Source organism: Balaenoptera physalus, assembly GCF_965194825.1.
Source record: "Balaenoptera physalus genome assembly, chromosome: 3".
Taxonomy (NCBI): domain Eukaryota; kingdom Metazoa; phylum Chordata; class Mammalia; order Artiodactyla; family Balaenopteridae; genus Balaenoptera; species Balaenoptera physalus.
In genome coordinates, this window is record NC_138890.1 from 144,978,728 (window position 1) to 144,997,915 (window position 19,188).

Below are 19,188 nucleotides of genomic sequence, written 5' to 3' on the forward strand. Positions count from 1 at the left end.
TTTAAAGTGAAAAGGGCCCTAGAAAATGGAATGAAATGAGAAGAGAATGTCAAACAATTTTTAATCATTTTTGCCTTTCTATCATTATCATAAAGAAAGAAATCTAGCTATTATTGTTAAGATTAAGGGCGAATCTGGGTGTTGAAAATTTTATCTGATAAACTTATTAAGAGTTGTAACAACTAAAAACCTCTGAAGCTAAGCAGTCAGTATAAGAGATTAAATAGTTGTAGAGTTCACGCTATTGATTTACGAGACATGTTAGTAAATTCAGATGCTGTTATTGTTTCTTCAGTGTGTCCCACGTAGGAACCTGTGGCTCTTTCTTTCCCTGTCTTTCAACATACAGTTGAAAGTTTCAGAGTGGGGGGGAAACCAAACTCAAACATCATAAACTCTATGATGTTATCCAGCAGTATGTTTGTTTCAGTCATATTAATTTAAAATTAAGATGTAACATTAATGACTGTAACTTCAGAATTTGGTCACCTGGAGAAATGATGTTATGTGACTAGTGAATTCGAAAAAAAAAAAATCATGATGGTAGACAATCCTTGGATGTATATTACATGCAATTCTTGATCTAAGAACTTTACATGCATTAACTCATTTAATCCTAATTAAAAAACAAAACCCGGTGAGAAATAGGTACTCATTATTCTCATTTTATAGGTAAAGAAAACTGAGTTTCAGAGAGGTTAAGTAATTTGCTTGATCACACAGCTAGTGAGTAGCAAAGTCAAAGCTGGAACCCAAGTCAATGATTTCAGAGACGTTGCTATTAACCATGATACTGCACTGCCTCCTGGTTTTGAGTTGGCATCTGGGACTTAAATTCCAAATCAACCACTTCCATATTTTCTAAACTAAAAGCAGGGTGTGCAGTTGGACAATGTGTTAGTGTGTCTCATGGATTTCCCCCCATGAAATCCAAGTTGTGAAGTTGCTGTGACTAAATAAGATATCACTTAAATCCTTTAGTTTCTATTTTGTCACCAATGCAGTGAGAGAGGTGGAATACATAATTTCTAAGTCTTCACTTTCTTTATAAAAATAGGAAACCCTCCCAGGTTCCAGGCATTCTTTAAAGTGCCTTACAGATATTGATTTCTTTTAAAGCCCTATGACACAACTTTATTATTCCCTTAATAGAGGTGAGCAAACTGAGGCCCAGGGAGCTTATGTACCTCACCTTACAGTAAATAGCTGATCAGACTCAAAACCTGGCTCCCTAGTCGATGCTCTTAACCACTCTACTCTGCAGCCTCTTATCATTCTGGACTAAATTGTAGATCTAGAATATAAATTACAAAATATAGAGTGCGTCTAGAATAAAAGATTCTTCCCTAGAGACAGACTTTCTTCCAGGTGGGGAGCAAATTTTTGTATTGATATTTTTTTATGCATCTTGTGTTAAGGTTTAAAGTCCTCTGCAGCTATGATCTCCCAGGAGGCACAGGGTAGGACCCATCTTCACCTGTTCCCTCTGCCAGCACCCAAACTCTCCCTGGTTCTTCTGCCTTCCTGCCTATTACCTCCGGGATTACTTGAGGATTTGAGAAAATCATGGGGATAAAAAAAATGGTCAAGGGAGGCAAGGTAGAAAACAAGATATTTTCAGCAACTTGGATACAGGGTAGTAAATTAAAGGAGCAAAACCAAGCTGGAAATTGCTCCTTTCACCTCATTTTCGCCTCCTGCCTAGGTTCCTTACCCCAGTCCTGAAAGACTATAGTTTGGTACGGAGAGAAACTCTTGCTGAAGGGACCATTTCTTTTAAAATCACCATTCACAGTATTCATCTCAGTGCCAACCTGAACAATTTCCCAAATATATTAGAATCCCGAGGGTTCTATACAAAGAGGAATGAGACAGTTTCTGGACTTTGGAGCCCGAGACAGACCTGAGTCTGCAACCCTGTCCTCACAGTTCCTGGCTGTGAGCCCTTGAATATGCTACTTAACGTTTCTAATAATAATAATTTCCTTACATTGAGCCCAGGCTGAGGGCCAGGCAGGCACTTTACAAATTCTGTCTCTAACACACATGACAATTCTGGCAGATATGCTCTCTTATCCCCATTGTACAGATTGTGCAACTGAGGCCCTGCTAATCAACTAGGATTCCAACCGAGTTCCCATGCTTTTACATGATGTCCTCCTGCAGTTTCAACCTCAATCCTCTTTCCTGTGACATGGAGTTAAATAATGCCATCATCCAAAAGAATGAGATGAGGCGACATAGATAACTTGCCTGGTTCAGAATCAAGCACATGTGTTTACACGCTAAACGGTGGTTCTTATTATTAGGAAAGGAAGTAACACAGGGGCATGTATCAGGGCCTGCTGTGCTACATGAGTTAAGAGGAGGGAGCAATTCTTCCCAACCGGACAGGATCTGGTTTTGTGGTATCTGAGTGGGGCCTTGAGAGAAGAAATACTCTCGGCAGTGACAGGTGAGGATAGAAAGTAAGAAAAGGTTTTCTAGGTGAATTTTAAAGCAAAAAAATGGAAACTGTCATGGCTACCTGTGATTTTTTTTTTCTAAGCCTCAGATTTTCAAATATTCCTAAAAGAACTAGAAAAGTTCAACTCCTGGCTTTTGAGAGAAAAAGCAAACCCACCATGAATTCTTCCAGGTTACACGGGATTATAGTCACAGAGAAAGGTGACTGCCCGCCCTCTTTACTAGGTAATACCCTAATTCTAGACCAGGGGAACAGAGACTGCAGAAACCAGCATCTGGAAATGAGATTTTCCAGCCTGACCCTGCTCTTTCCTCGTCACCTGCCCTGTGTGCTCCAGACTATGCCCCTTGATAATGAGCGCAGTCTGCCTGCTAGTCTGGTTCCAGTTGAATCATTTACACTAAATATGTATCAGTAAGTAGAAAAACTCATTTTATTGCTTATGTATAAAAGTGAGTGGGTTTTTCTGCCACATCTCCCTGTTAGCAAACAGATGGACCTTAAATATAGGTGGGAACAAGAACAGGCTTGCAAACACAGAAATGTCAAACGTGGCTATGCTGTGTAAAGCATGCAACCCAGATTTGCAGAAAAGCGTGCTTTCATTTTTCTAAATGCAGTTTCTATTTAAGAGGCTCAGCTATATAATATGGAAGAGGTCATTTGTTAGTCACTTTCATATTTTTTCAAGTTCAACAAAACACATAAATACCAAGTTCAGAGTAAATCCAACAAGAGAGTTAGAGAACCAGTGAGAGGAAAGGGGAAAAGATAAGCTGTGACTTAACAACAACAACAAAAAGCAAGTCAGTCTAAGACAACCAAAAAAAAAAAAGTCTAAGTATCATAGCCCTCCCCCTTCAAGAAATTCTCACAACTTATTTTGCCATAGAGGAAGATAAATGTTACAACATCTCACGAACCAATCAGCGACGCTGCAGGCCTCAAACCAGGAAACCCTTTAAAGCGTAGTACTTTAAGTTGTGCAAGTGAGACTTTGGGCTCTCAGTGAGTTTTTGTTCCCTGTGCTTGCAGGACGGGAAAGCAGATGTGAAGTCCCTCATGGCGAAGTTTAACACAGGGGGCAACCCCATGGACCAGGTCTCGGTCAACAGCAGGCCCTTCAAGGTCCCGGGCCAAAACGCCCCTTCAGGAGTACAGGCCAAAAAGAACTTATTCAACAACCAAGGAAATGCCAGCCCTCCTGCAGGACCGAGCAGTGTGCCCAAGTTTGGGTCCCCAAAGCCCCCTCTGGGGGTAAAACCTTCTTCTGAGGAAAAGCCTGACAAGGAGCCCAAACCTCCATTTCTAAAGCCGACTGGAGCGAGTCCCAGGTTTGGACCACAGGCCAACTCGGCCACCAGAGACCCCGAGGTGAAACCGGGATTTCTGAAACCTGTAGGCCCCAAGCCCATCGACTTGCACAAAGAAGATTCCAAACCTGCGGTTCCCCGGCCTCCTGGGAATAAGCCTTCACTTCACAGTGTAAACCAAGACCATGACTTTAAGCCACCAGGCCCCAAGCCGGGGTCAAATCATCCAGCCCAGGAAAATGAACCGAAGCAAGTCTTCCCAAAGCTGGCTGCGGCTAAAGGCAAGTTTATGTCAGCCTCACAAGATCAGGACCCCAAGCCCCTCTTCCCCAAACCCGTCTTTGGCCAGAAGCCATCCCTGAATGCAGATGACCCCCAGGAAGACGAAAGCCCCACCAAGACTGGGGCTCAACAGAGAGGCCCCCCGGCCCTCCTGGGAGCCAAGGCCAAAGCTGGCCCTTTGAAACCAGCCAGGGACGACCTAGAGAATAGAGAGCATGGAGGTGAGACGTCAAGTCTTCCTCTTCCTGGAGTCGTTCTGAAACCTGCTGCAAGCAGAGGGGCCCCAGGCCTCTCCAAAAATGCTGAAGAAAAAAGAGAAGATAGGAAGGTAGACGCTGCTAGGCACGTCTTGCTGAGCAAAATGAATCCGGAAGAGCCGGCCGCTGGGGCTCCTCCTGCCAAGCTCCTGAAGACACCTTCGAAGCGGACAGTGGCAGGGCCCTGGGGCCAAAGTCAAGAAAAGGAAAAAGAGGACCAGAATTCAGCCGCCCCCAAGCGGAAACCCCTGCCCCCCTTGTTTACCCTGGGCCCCCCTCCACAAAAACCCAGCAGACCGCCGCACGTTGACCTCACGAAATTCCGGAAAGCCGCTTCTGGAAACAGTGAGTTCTTTTCTCATTTGCTATTGCACATGTTATTTTCCCAGCAGAGGGTGTTCTAGCTTCCGGGGAAAATTTTGTAACAAGGAACGATGCCATCACCGGTACTCCTGTGTGTATGACGACTTTTGTGTGGCATTTTTTTTTCCTCTGGTGTGGGACGTCTGAGAAGGTTGAAATCCTTAGTTTTAGGTCGGCATTCTGTGAGGAAGTGCCTTGGGGGGGCTGATTTGGGGGCGTGGGGAGAAATACATCCATTTGATTGCCAAGTGGTTTTGCTTAATGATAACCATTTCTTTTACTTCCTTTGTTGGGTTTCATTTCTGTTGAATGAGACTGAGGTGTGTTCCCTCTACTACCACAAAGGAGTTAGAAGGTGAGCAAACCTCTAAGTCAGTGGTGGATGCCCAGGGGACATTTGACTGTCACGGCTGGAGGGTGCTACTGGTGTCTAGCGGGTAGAGGCCAGAGACGCTGCTAAACATCCTACAATGCACAGAACAGCCCCGCCCAACAAAGAATTGTCCAGTCCAAAATGTCAATGGCACAGAGGTTGAGAAACCTTTTTCCAAATGATTTTAAATGTCCACAAATTTCTCATATGTCTCCTAAGCCCAATATTCAAATAAGAGATGCACAGGACTCTTGTGAAATGGCACTTACTGTTTTATATTTTAGCTGTTTTCTATTGCTCCGTCAGCATAAAGTTTTCTGAACGTTTCTGATTCATAAAGTAGTACATAACTAAGATAATAAGCCAGACAAAGGGATACATTATTTTCCTCCTGGGTAAATAGTTTAATTTTCTACCAGAGATGTTACCACCATGCTATGGCACATGCTAAAAGTTGATCCTGAATGACTTGGTAAAGATTTGTAACCCTCATAGTGATGAAAGAAGCTCACTTATGCTTGAAATGATTAATATTTTAGGCAAATAATGTACAACCGTTGTTTACTGTGAGAAAGGAAAAAGGATACTTACGAGTGACCACACCACAACTATATATATTTTTTACTTACGAAAGTGTGATCTAATTAAAGCAGTTCTGGGTATAAAGGTAGTTCATTTTTATTTTAGCTCTGTAGAAGCATCTCACAATATGTCATCTTCCTGAGACCAATATTCTCGATGTCAACCAACATGTTAGGAATCAAATCCCCCATTAATCGGTCTCGTAGAAAGCAAGTTTAGAATGACCCCGTGATCACCTGTCTTCTAGAAAGAGTTAGCCTGTTACACTTATTGTGTCCTCATATGTCACCTTCTCATTTTAATACTGGGCCATAACTCAGAAATGCTGTTTTTCTGAAAGCTTCTAAAAAAACCCTTTCTTAATTCCCTGTCTTAGTTCTTCTGTGCCTCAGGTAAAAAATTAACTATCATAACCTCCCTTTTATGGCTCTGAGTTCATGCCAAGGAAACTGTCCTGATGTGAAGCGGAAATCCTTGAGAGTTTTCTTCCACGCCTTCCACCTTTATTTACACTCCACTGCCTGGTTTGAGTGGTAGTACCCAGATGGCTGCTGTTGTGCTATTGAAATGCCAGTGAAGTCCACTTTTGGCTCTGCAGTCCTGGCAAGGTCAACCTTGAGCTGATTTTCAGTGCAATATAGCTCCAAGAGACCCAGGCAAAATTGCTTAGGAAGCCACGTTGACCCTTGCCCTCTTTCTCCTCCTCCTTGCAACCCTGTCCCCATCCTGACATGCCTCCCCACTGCTCATGTGCCCCATGACACAGTTTAGATTCTAAATCCTCTCATCAGTGTACCCTACCTCCACCCTCTGATCCCTCGATATACATTATGCTTCAAAGTGGACCCTGTTGCCTCTTCATCCACCTCTTCCACAAATCAAAACTCAATCTTCTTAATTTGAACTGACGTCAGGTGGGTGCCAGGATAAAGCAATCTGATTCATAACTTTAAATTCTGAGTAACACCCCTTAACAGCATTCACATTTTTTTTAAAAGCATTTAAATTTTTAACTTATTTTTTAAATAGAAATTTACATCTGGCTCAAAAATGATATAGAGTGGAAAGTACTTTAGTCCGTCTCCACCATTTCCTGGGTCTTCTCAGCCTCTGCTCCACAGAAACCACTCTTCTTAATTTGTATATCTGTCCAAAGTTTCTTTGTGTTTACACAAGCAAATATAAATATAGATATTAATCTCCTTGCTTTTTACTCAATAAGTAAAATACTATATGCAATGCTTTGATCCTTGCTTTTTAAAAATAAAAATAAAATTCCTGTCTATCTTTCCACATTTTAATAAGAGGTTATTGAATATTCTTTAGAGCTGCATGATATTCAGGTAAATGGATGACTCACCTAATTGATTTAACAATTTGTAGTGTTTCCAAACTTTTGCTCTTCCAAACAATGCTACAGAAAATAACCTTGTACACGTGTCACAAAATGAGCATTTACTTTCTGAACACAGAGAATTTCTTCATAGTCAGGTCTGCTGACTCCTAATCCTACCATTGCTATTTTTCCTAAACCATACTAAGTAATTTAGTACTCCATTTAGAAAGGTTAAAAAAATACCAGAATTGAAAGTGTATAATAGTATTCAAATTAACTGAAGCTTCACCTAGTAACTCTGTAGGTTTTCAAAACTCTAGAACTTTTTTCTTAGGCTTCTACATGGCTCCTTCCTTTCCAGGTTCACATCTAATTCCTTAAACCTCTTCCCCAGATCTACCTTCCATCTTTTATCATCTCTGTCCAATATATTAGCCATTAAGGGTGCTTATCATTTATTGAGGACTTGTTACATATTAGATACATGTTACCCCTGTTTATTCCTCCCAAGAAACCAATGAAATGGGAATTCAATGAGGAAATTAAAGCTCAGAGAGGTTAGGTGACTTGCCCAAGGCCATAATGTGACTAGGCAAAGACAGGGCTGGTCCTCCTGTCTCTCTGATTTCAGAGCCTGTGTCCCCCCTTGCCACCCTCCTTGCTATGGTCCCTCTCTTGAAACATAGGATATTATGAGATAATAGGTCAAGCATAAGTGAAACCCAGAGAATCTTCATTCTTCTCCCTTTCTCTGTCCTTTGGTTAAAACACGTCATTTTTTGTTTTACTATAAATACCACTATAAGCTCCATGTAAACAGAGACCAGTTTGTTTACCATTATTTATTTGGAGCATAGAAATAATATATTCTTGTTAGTTGCTCAGATATGTCCTCCCACTGAAATCCATTTAATCAGAATTTAGTATTCATACTCTTTATAGCTTAGCAATTGCTTTGAAAATGACTTGCTTTTCTGTCTAGATTCCCAAAGAAATCTCTGTCTTTAAGATTTAAAAACAGCCAAGATGTATCTGTGTCAATCATTTTATCACCAGTGTTTTCTGAGATGATATTCCTCTTAGCTCTCAGAGATTTTCTGTTCCATGTATAAGGAGGACCCACCACTTCTTTTAATCAGGCTGACGGATGACAAACGCATCTACTCACTCTAATCCAGTGTGATAAATTTGTCTTCCCTTCAGAGCTGTGATTTGAGTTCTGAGTACTGCTTTTAATCCCCTCATTTGTAAAATGAAGGTTAGCTGTGCTGGTCTTGAGGGCGGTCCTTGCTGGGGACCTGAATGCTGTTCCATTTTCTGACATCTCGTTCAGAGCCCTGTACCAGGACAAGGCCAACCATGGCAGCTCGTTCCCCCTTTGTCTCTGGGAAGATCCTGTTGTGGTATGTAGGGCTTTCATGCTATAGGTTTTGCCTTGACCTTCCCCAGGCTGTTCACCACCTCTGAGTCCACTTCTCCAACCTGGCGTGTATTAGGGAGAATCCACAGGTTTTCCTAAGATCACTGTCTGCCCCCCGTATTGCTTCTCAGCCTGGGGAACAAGTGGGAAGCTTCACTTGCCTCCTGTGGCACCAGACTCTTCTGTTTCTTCCCTTAGCCACTAATTTTTGAAGTTCATTTAATGAAGTTATTTTCCTTTTCTTGTGCCATGGCTCCTAGTGAGCTTGGGATCATGTTTATCTTGCCTTATTTTGTTTTTCCTATTTTATTTGGGAATTGGAGGAGGGACATCCTGTAAGTCCCTCCCTCGTTATTTAATACCAACTAAATATTTCAGTTATAATCCAGGAGTCAGCGGTATTTCCACAGGGATCGTAGGTTCACCCCTTCACAAGGCAGGCAGCAAGATGGCAGCAAGGAAACTCATGTGACTTTGAGTGCCCACTGAGAGCTGTGTTTCGTATCCTCTGGACTGTGCTCGCTGGTCATGGACACTTGGATGACCGCTCCCTATCCCCTCCCCAAGTCTCCTATTCTGAGGAGTCTTCAGGACACAATCAAGAAGGGGCTAGGGGGAGATCCAGCTACCCCATGCGGGCTTCACTCAGACTGTTGATAGCATCTGACCTCCACTAACCTGCAAATCCCTGAGAGCAGTCATATTTTAAGCCTTTAACAGCCGATCAGTTTATACTTGGACTACGAGAGGATTCGAATACTGGCTAGGCAGATGAGCCAGGAAAAGGAAAGGACCACTGAACTGACCCCTGGGGAAGGCAGAGTCCCCCTCTTCAGGGCCACTGTCACCACTGAAAAGTCCCCTCAGCATACTGAGGTTCCTGGTTTCTTGCTGGGCGCTCAGTTGGGCCATCAAAATTCTTTCTTAACGGCCTGGGCACCAGCTAGTCTTTTAATATTAATTTTGACACGATAAACCACACTTATTATTTAATTTACAGGAAGAAGTTTCCTTACAGTGATATTCACCAGGCCTGTAAGACAGACTATTGTTTTCTTAACTATGAGAAGAGAAATTTCTGTAAACCCAATTTGGAGCAGCATACCGTGATTTACCCTGATGTAATAATAACTCTTCCTGTGATCAAGAGGCTAGAAGTTGGTATATTTTTAAGCCACTTACAAAGGAAAATTTGGAAATATTGCCCAACCAACTGGCATTGCATCAACGTTTGTAACATGCGCTAGATCAAAGAAGCTATGACCACTTGTAATATAAATGCATATTTTGTTTTACAGTGGCTGACTTACCCTTAAAGTATAAAATGCATATGAGGTGATTTAATATATAAAAAATTTGATCAACATTATTTAATTCTTAAAATAGGCATGCAAAGTTGTTAAGAGAGCAAATCCTAAGAGTTCTCACACAAGAAGAGACTTTTTTTCTATTTCTTTAATTTTTAGCCATATTCAGATGATGGATGTTCATTAAACCTATTTTGGTAGTCTTTTCATGCAGTATATAAGTTAAATTATTCTGTTTCTGTAGACTCCTTAAACTTATACAGTACTGTATGTCAATTATATTTCAATAAAACTGGAAAAAAAACAGGCATGCAACCCATAGAGGTAAAAGCATTAAAATGAAATTGCAATTTACTTGAGGAAGGAAGGGGGTAAAAAAGAGAGTCACATCTAAGAGTCAAATAAAAATACATATTAGTCAAGTAATCAAATACCTGAAAGCTTTTCCTGATTTACTTTCAATTGTGCTTACACATAAAAATTTTTTTAAAGAAAAGCATTAGTTAGGAAGATTGGGACAAATGTACGTGTTATAATTCAGTCCAGTCACTGGGCAGGAGATGCCTTGTTTCATATAATCTGCTAAAATAATTTCCAATTCAAGCCAAATAAAACCTTTTTTTTTTAAAGAATTGGAATTCCAGAATATTCATTTGCCATTGAAGGCTCCTTTTTTCCCCTGATGACAACTGTTTCTGAATATGATGAGTTCATATGCAAGAAGTACCTCTTTGTGCATATGTGTTTTATTCTCAAAACAAAACGAATTAACTTTTATAACACAAGAATAACTTCAATTATTAGAAGAGCAAAAGTATGGCTCAGGAGCAGAAATCCAGCTACCTGATTTTACAAAAATATCTGGAAATGTTTTATCCTTTTAGAGTAAGCGCAATCATGATAGTTGTGGCGTGGCTCTAAAGCCCAGAGAAACATCTAGAGCACTAGATTGTTTGTTCTTCCAATATATGAGAAGCAAGGAAGAGAAAAAAGTCCACATGCTGGAGAATGTAACTGCTATATTAACCACTAGTAAATACACAGGCAAGAAACCTATTTCTCTTCCATTAAATTGCCACTAAAGAAAAAAGACTATACTTCATTTTGTCTGGCATAGCAAGGTAGAAAAAAACATCTAGAACAGCTGATAGCAATAGATACCATCAGGAAAAAGTAACCAAAGATGAGACATCTGGTTGTAGAAAAAGAAGTGTGAACAAAAACCCATGTGAGGTTTTTCTTTCCCCCAAGTAAGAACTTGCATTGTCGAATCAGCTGTTCGTATTTGTTACAAAAGTCTGCATCTCTGTGCAGCTGCGCTCCTGCACACCACAACAGCTCTTTCCGCCAACATGCTCCTAGCAACTGGGCAGGTGTTTCTCCAGGGGTGGCAGTAGGTCTGTTGGGGTAAAGAGGGGCACAGGGAAGTTCTTGCCACATAACACCCCTTGCTCTCTTTTCTTGATTTTCTTATAATTCTTGGAGCAATAAGATAGCTCATCTGATTTTCCAAAGCAGCCTGTGTGGTGACAGGATTACTGCGACCAGGCAGCTAAAAATCTGTCCCCGCAAAATGGCAAGGCAGATAAATATCACAGAGATCCAAAGTGTGTTTGAGTATTTGTTCCCCTCATCTGGAATGAAAGTTGTTCAACTGTTATTAGGTGGAGAAGGAAGCCTAGATTAATGCCCAAAAGAGTCCGTCTTTAGTGGTTTGTTTTTAAATCCTACAGTAGTTCCTATTTCTCTTCCAAATTGTCACCTTAAAGAAGTTGAGATACATCATGTGTTCTCAGTTACTGAGGGTCTGGAGTGTGGCTTCTCCTTGCTTTCCAGCCTTTAGCTTCTGGTTCATCTAGAGTGGGTAAAGCTACACACACACACACACACACACACACACACACACACACACACACACACACGCACACACACAACATAGCCTTGACTTGCTCCTCAGCCATTTTTTCAAAAGCTGTTTTATGTGAAAGGAGGATAAGGTAAGTCTATAAAATACATTTCAGTCATTCACGTTACTCTAAATTAAAGAGAATTTTCTAGACCTGATCTGAACAGTTTGACAAGCAGGAAATCTCACTCTTTAAGAGGCTGTCTTTGATTTCTCTGAAGGCTTGAGTTCTTAGTCCTCAGGAGGAGAAGTTAGTTGTGCTCTGGCTGAGTAGAGTGCAACCAGATTACTATCTTCTGCTAGATCTCTATCTACCACTTAGGAACGCCTACTTTTTCCACTGACTCTGAGTGATTATCTAATGGACCTTGGGTGAACTATTATAAAGTGCAGTAGTATCTTAGTCAGTGCAGCCTGCTATTACAAAAATCCCATAGATTGGTGGCTCTGCAACAACACAAATTTATTTCTCACAATTCTGGAGGACGGAAAGCCCAAGATCAAGGCACCGTCAGATTCATCGTCTAGTGAGAACCCACTTCCTGGTTCATAGACGGCTGTCTTCTCTCTGTGTCCTCACATGGCAGAAGGAGCTAGAAAGCTCTCTGGGGTCTCTTTGATAAGGGCACTAATCCCATTCATGAGGGCTCCACTCTCATGACGATGTAATTACCTCCCAAAGGCTCTGCCTCCAAATATCATCACATTAGTGATTAGTTTCGTGTAAATTTTGGAGGAACACAAACATTCCTGTGCCACTCAAACTTGCAAATGAGAGTCTACTACTCCCCAACCATCTGTTTCCCTCCTATTTTCTTGCTTTCTTCTTCATTCTCATCTTCTAACCTATGGTTCCTTTTTAAAAATCTTATTTTTTTCCATCCCTCCACACCGTCACCACAAATCTGTTTTCTTTTGGGACAATGAAACCTGGGAGTAAAACCCACAGAAAATGCTGAGCTTTATGAAGGCATGAGGATCAAAGAGTTTGCTGATTCTAAACTACTAAGAAAACATGGCTAATTACATGTGTCAACATGATTTTGAAATGGAAAAGCTAAAGTAGGAAATTAAAGCTGCTAGTGTGCTCCTGAAAATCTGGATAAAGTTCATTCCAAATGCTAGCCCATGTTTCATGGACAAATTTAATGGTCCCCACAGAAGATAAATGAATAACCAGTGGCTTGAATTCTCAAGGTCATTTCTGTCTTTCAGCTCCTGCTTCTAACTTGGATTGGTTTAGCAATTGCCCCCCTCACCTTGTGCTGTACTGCAGTCACCCAAACAAGACCCAGCTATTCTCCTTAACTTTCACTGCAAACCACTCACTGAAGGCATTTGTGTGCGTGAGTGACAGACTTCAGTGAAGGTCTGTGGAGACAGGAGTTCACGCTGCGTTGAGGCTAGAAATGTAAAATGGAACACTGGCAACCACGGTTCTTCAAAGGCAACTGTACATTTTGCAGCTCAGCTTCCTGTCCCCCGCACTGTGACTCACCTTCTTCTGTCTTTTCCTCACTTCCTTGACCCTTCCTTCTCAATGGCGAAGAAAAATGAGAACACACTTTCCATTTTCTTATTCAGAAAAGTTCAGCTGCCTCTAACCCAAACCCTTGAACTCAGCTGGTGTCTTCCTTCGCACATAAGCAGGAGTTTCTTATTCAAAGGCCATTTCACCATCTCTTTTAAGAATGCAAGGAGGGCTTCCCTGGTGGTGCAGTGGTTGAGAATCTGCCTGCCAATGCAGGCAGGGGACACGGGTTTGAGCCCTGGTCCGGGAAGATCCCACATGCCGCGGAGCAACTGGGCCCGTGAGCCACAATTACTGAGCCTGCGTGTCTGGAGCCTGTGCTCCGCAACAAGAGAGGCCGCGATAGTGAGAGGCCCACGCACCGTGATGAAGAGTGGCCCCCGCTTGCCACAACTAGAGAAAGCCCTTGCACAGAAACGAAGACCCAACACAGCCATAAATAAAATAAATAAATAAAATTTAAAAAAAAAAAAAAAGAATGCAAGGAGTTTGTGGGATGGGATGGCTGGGGGGTGGAAGTGGTTTTATTTTTTATTGTGATTGGTAGCCATTTTATTACTAGAAACAAACTGCTGATGAATAGAATACATCCAAGAGAGTTTGGTCTATCCTGATAGAAGTATAGGAACTGAATTGTTCCAAATTGATGTGAGAGTCAGGTTGTTTCATCCTTTTGTCTATTTTTAGTGCCTAATAACCAGAGATGCTTTAAAAATAAGAGTGCTGGAGAGCAGTTTTCTTCTATCAGATCTGGGATTTGCAAGTTTTCAGACTTTTGCCTTAATATAAGGACAACCATGCAACCTAATGTCTCTTACATGTCTTCATGATCATTGTGACACTAAATGGGTCCTAAAGAGAAAGATGACCAACATGAATAGTGGCTCTGATCAACAATGTGTACATCATATGTATTCAGAAGGAGCAAGATGACATAAAAATTAGGCCTTAGTCTTTCAAAAGTTCTCAAACTTTAAATTGCTTTAGGAATGCCCCCAAAGTTTCTAGTTCAAGAAGCCTGAGATGAAACCCAGAAACTGGAATAGTTAACAACATCATCAAGTGGTTCTAATGCAAGTTGTTCCCTGACCGCAGTTGAGAAATACTGCCATTTATGAGAACTATTACAGTGGGGGAGGAGTAAAAGGGATGATGGGGAGAAGAAGGGTTTCTAAACCAGAGGTATTTTCCTGAAAACAAAAGAAATGCTGTAACACTGAGACAGGATCTTAGAAGTTAGTGATTATATCAAAACATGGAAATGAGTGAGTGATCTCGTTAAGCAAACAAGTAGTATCCTAGGGTTGAACTTAAACATTTGCTTAGTTAGGGAAAGTGTAAAGATGCTATTCAAATATCTAACATCTGGGTGGCTGGCGCCAGAGTCCTGAAAGTCTTTTGTTATATCAGGCATTAACCTGTTCGTTGATGGATTGCAAAGACATCCAGGGGTTACTGAGGGGCATCTGGGACCCTCAGAGGGCTTCAGCTAGTTAGAGTGTTTTAAAAGTTGATGGTTAAATCGTACATACCAGCTGGCTGGTACACCCCAGCTCACCCTGCCCATCAGCCTGGAGGAGTGTAGGGCTCCCCATCTCCCCCACAGAACACCTGTAATCAAGGACTCTCACTACTCTCTCCCTTTCTTTCCTTTCTTCCTTTTTTTCTGCTCTCTATTCCCTTCTATTTTCATTTCTTTTCTCCCCTTCTGCCCTGTAGTGGCCTTCAGGTTAGTTTAGCAGTGTTTTTCACATGGCACATATTCTTACTATTCATCAAATTAAAAAGCCGTATTTAGCACAACTGGTGGCACTCAAGGCAAAGGAAAAACAATGTAAGTGCTAAAATAAACAGACTTTGGAAACCTGAATAATTGTGTATCACTGTAAGAACTACCACTGTATTGATGGAGGGCAGGATGACAGGAGAGCCCACAGTCCTGCCCACAGTGGCTGTACTTGTTCCCTTGGGCGGTCTCCATGCTTGGAGATGGAGGGCCCCCTCCACTGAAACTGACCAGGAGGGCCAGGGGATAAGCAGAATTAAAAGCACTGGGTTTTTCTATGATCTGAATCTCATCAGCACCCAAGTGCAACTGTACTGGCCTAGTTACCCCACTACCTATATAACTCATCACTTGGTAACAACATTCATCTTTTTCTTTAACAATGTTTAGTGTATTAAGTTACTAATCTTCAAAATAGGCCTATGTTCATATAGTACTTAAGAGAAATTAAGCCAATGCAAAAGAAAGCTGGGCATTTGTCCCAAAATAAAGGGTGGATTTCCTCTGTAATGCTGTTTAGTTGGTGTTCAAAGCTATTCGAGTTTGGAGAAAAGCTCTCTCAAGTTCTGATGCTGCAAACAGAGTCCTGCATTTGTGAGCCTAATGATAAAAGGAGAGGGTGGATGTGGCATGGATAAAAATAGAGATTTTTTTTCAAGCTTGTCACTGTATTTTTGAAGGCTGGAAACTTTCTTTTTAATCTTGCTGTGAAGTCGATAGGTGAGCTTACAGAAAGCGCTGTGAACACTTATGATCTATGAGAAGTGAGATGTATTCTGAAGACAATAGTGCTTTTTTTGTTTTGAAAAATGTAGTTGTTTACACAATTGTTTCTCATCAGAGAGAGTTCAGAGCAGTTGCTTTGTTGCTAGAGAGACTCGGGGTCTAGTAAAAGCTCCGTTACTTACTGTGGGACCCCGAGGAGGGTTCTTAGCCTCTCCAAGCCTCGGTTTTCTCATCTGTTAACGGAAATAAGAAATCAATTCTGTCATTGGATTATTGTGAGGATTAAATGAAAATGTATATAATGTACTTTTTTTTTTTTTTAATAAATTTATTTATTTATTTATTTTTGGTTGTGTTGGGTCTTCGTTTCTGTGCGAGGGCTTTCTCTAGTTGCGGCGAGCGGGGGCCACTCTTCATCGCGGTGCACGGGCCTCTCACCATCGCGGCTTCTCCTGTTGCGGAGCACAGGCTCCAGACGCGCAAGCTCAGTAGTTGTGGCTCACGGGCCCAGTTGCTCCGCGGCATGTGGGATCTTCCCAGACCAGGGCTTGAACCCGTGTCCCCTGCATTGGCAGGCGGATTCTCAACCACTGCACCACCAGGGAAGCCCAGTATATAATGTACTTTTAAAGTTCCTGGTGTATCCTGAAAACTCAAACCATTAGCAGTAATTTAATTACATTTATTAAAGGGGAAACGGAGATAATGTTCAAATAAAGACCTCATTGAAAAATACGTGAGTAATAGATGGCAGTCATCAGAAGTCACCTCAGGTATCAATCAGTACTAGTAAGAACATCATCCAATTGTTGCAGACTTTAAATCATAGTTTATTTTGTTTCAACACAACATACAAGATTTTCATTATCACAGCATCAACTTGGTCCTCTTTGAGATGCAGCATCGCCTTGCATCCCTCTTGCAGTATTACTGTCTCCTTAGGTGCGAGTTCTACTATTTGTTCACTACAGAGTTCTCCTTTCTTGGCGCTGGCTTTTCTTGAATTTTGGAGGTTCTTTGTTTGTGCGCAGGTTGGTAGTGGTGATGCAGTTAGACTGTTTGCCGTTTCTGTTTGTGCAGCCAGCTCTGGGGGAGACAGAGTTCAGTGGAGTGAGGGAGTGGCTGAGCGCTGAGGGGTAGGGCCTTGATGGCTAGTCTTCCCCAGGACAGCCCCTGCCTCCTGGGCATTGCAGCCCCCGGAGTTCTGCTCCACTTCGCCCACCCAAGGGCTCAGTCGTTGCTCCCTTGATTCCTGGCCATATCTATACTGCTTCTTCCCCTCCAAGTACTCCCCCAAAGCCCCTTCCTGTCCCCCGCATTCTCTGTCTTTTGAGTGCAGAGCACTCTGAGTGGGGTCCCACTCTCTCGTGTGCTCTGGTTGGGCTTCTGTTTCTTCTTTCAACAGATCTCTCTTCAAATCTGTTTTTTAGGGATTCCTCATGGCTTCTGGTCCATTGTGGATTTACTTTCTTGTTTTCCAGTATGTTTATCATTTGTTTGTTTGTTTGCTTGCTTGTTTTCATTAATTATCTTTTCCATCATTTCTAGAGATCTGGGGTGAGCAGAGCTTGCTATGGCGTGTAGTCAACCGGCCATCTTGACTGGGAACTTTTAATCATATATCTAAGGGGGAAAACATTAGTAAGGCATATAACTGTTGAAAAGCATCAATATCAGAAAAAGTACTTAATGGGTTATCGTAAATGAATCATCTAAAGTTTGGATTTACACAATGTAAAAAACAGTGAAAAATTCAACCATCCTCATGTATTGATAGTATGTATGTGTCAATGTAGACTTTGCACCTGGTCATAATAAATGACAACCATCCTAAAGAAGATAGTTGTTTACGTGGGTTTTTCACTTCTTGAATTATGTTACAAGAAAAACAATGTTTGTATATACTGAGTACTCTTCCCTATTTACAAGGATTTGTAAGATCTAAAGAAAGAACTTTGAGAAATGTGTTTGAGTGCCTTAAAGGGAAACATAGTTCATTATTTGGAATTTTAAAAATTACATACTCTCCAAAAAAGATTTTTACTTAAATTCCAGACTTAAGGCATAAATGCTAACAGCACATGAGCTGGAATCAAGATTAACTAAAGCTGGGGCAAAATTGTTTTTACTTAAAGTGCTTTCCATTTAATTGAGGGGAAAATAATATAAATTCATGTTGAAAGATATCCATGGGATAGAGATTAATTAATCTTTGATAAGTAAAATCAATATAATTTCTGTAAGATTTTATAGGTCTATAGGTCAGAATAGGTTGTGCATCATCTCTCACTTTAAAATGAACACTGACTCAAAGCATGTATTCAACAAGTATCTCTCTATAACACTATTAAATAAATCTCGGGGCGAAAGGTGAACTATCAAAAAATATACGCAATTACTGAAGAGTTTTTTTTTAAGTCACAGCAGCGAACTGATGGGAGTTACTTCAGCATCTTGATTCAACAAAGAATATTTAAGTGAAAGCCCAGTTTGCAGTAGCAGTAGCACATTTGATAGCATACTCTGCAAATATGAAATGTCTTTCCTTCAAATGGACTTATCACCCAATGTGAAAATTCTTTGGGAATTTTCTTGGAATTTTTTGTAGTCTGTGAGTGAAGAGAAAAAAGAGAGATTTGACTTAATTATACTACCCAATAGTTTAGGATTTTCACATTCAAACTCACCAAAATAACCCGTTTAACTTTTGTTTTCAAATTTTCACCTTTTAGTAATTTAAAATAATTTAAACAGGCAACAACATTACTGATTTTATTAAGATAAGTATACCTTCCTTGTAGAAGAAAACTCATCAAACTTTCTTTTGGTTAAAATACTTGAATTGTTTATTATTTTAACTTTTGTTATTCTGTTCCACATACAGCAACACAAAATGTTTTAGACTTCATTGATCAATTTGTTAAATTATAATTTACCTCATAACTTTGGCAACTATCTGCTTTAGATAGTTTTATGAATATTATAATCACATTTTCTGATATGGGCAAAAAATTAGCCTAACAAATCAATTTATAATACATTTTTCTGTTTTCTCTAATAATTGAAAATTGGGTTTTCTTCTAAGTTGCTAAATAGGACTGGGTCTGCCATTAGGTGAAGCAAATTTTCATCATCTCAAAATATGTCACCTGACAACTGTTATAAAATTTCCTTTTTACCCATTGTTTCTCAAGGCAATGTTTCTCCCAGTGTGGCCTGTTGACCATCTACATCAGAATGGGCTTAGGCACTTTACAAAACTTAAAATCACTGCATCCCCTCAATTCTACCACCACCATAGCCACCTTTCTGAATGAGAACTTCTGGCTTTGGGGCCAAGGTATCTTCATTTTTTAATAACTGCCCTGGAGATGCTTGTGCACATTGACAATGGAAAAATTTTAACTCAGATCAGCCCTTCTTTAACTGGCAAATACTTTTTTGTGTGTTATAAAGTAAATAATAACTTGTTTTGAGCAGTGCTAGAAACTCATGTTCCTTAGGGAAGCCCTGGACTGAGTAGAAATGGAAAGGTAGCG

At 40.8% G+C, this 19,188-nt stretch overlaps 1 protein-coding gene across 7 annotated transcripts in view; it reads left to right on the plus strand.

Annotated features, from left to right (window-relative positions):
- Positions 1-19,188, plus strand: part of FYB1 (FYN binding protein 1) — a 180,392-nt gene that overhangs the window by 82,872 nt on the left and 78,332 nt on the right. For all 7 annotated transcript variants that reach the window (XM_082453722.1, XM_082453723.1, XM_082453725.1 and 4 more), the window contains one exon: positions 3,503-4,664. In XM_082453722.1, coding sequence (XP_082309848.1) covers positions 3,530-4,664 — 1,135 coding nt within the window. In that variant the 5' untranslated portion in view covers positions 3,503-3,529. Of the gene's footprint in view, positions 1-3,502; positions 4,665-19,188 lie in introns of those variants that run through there.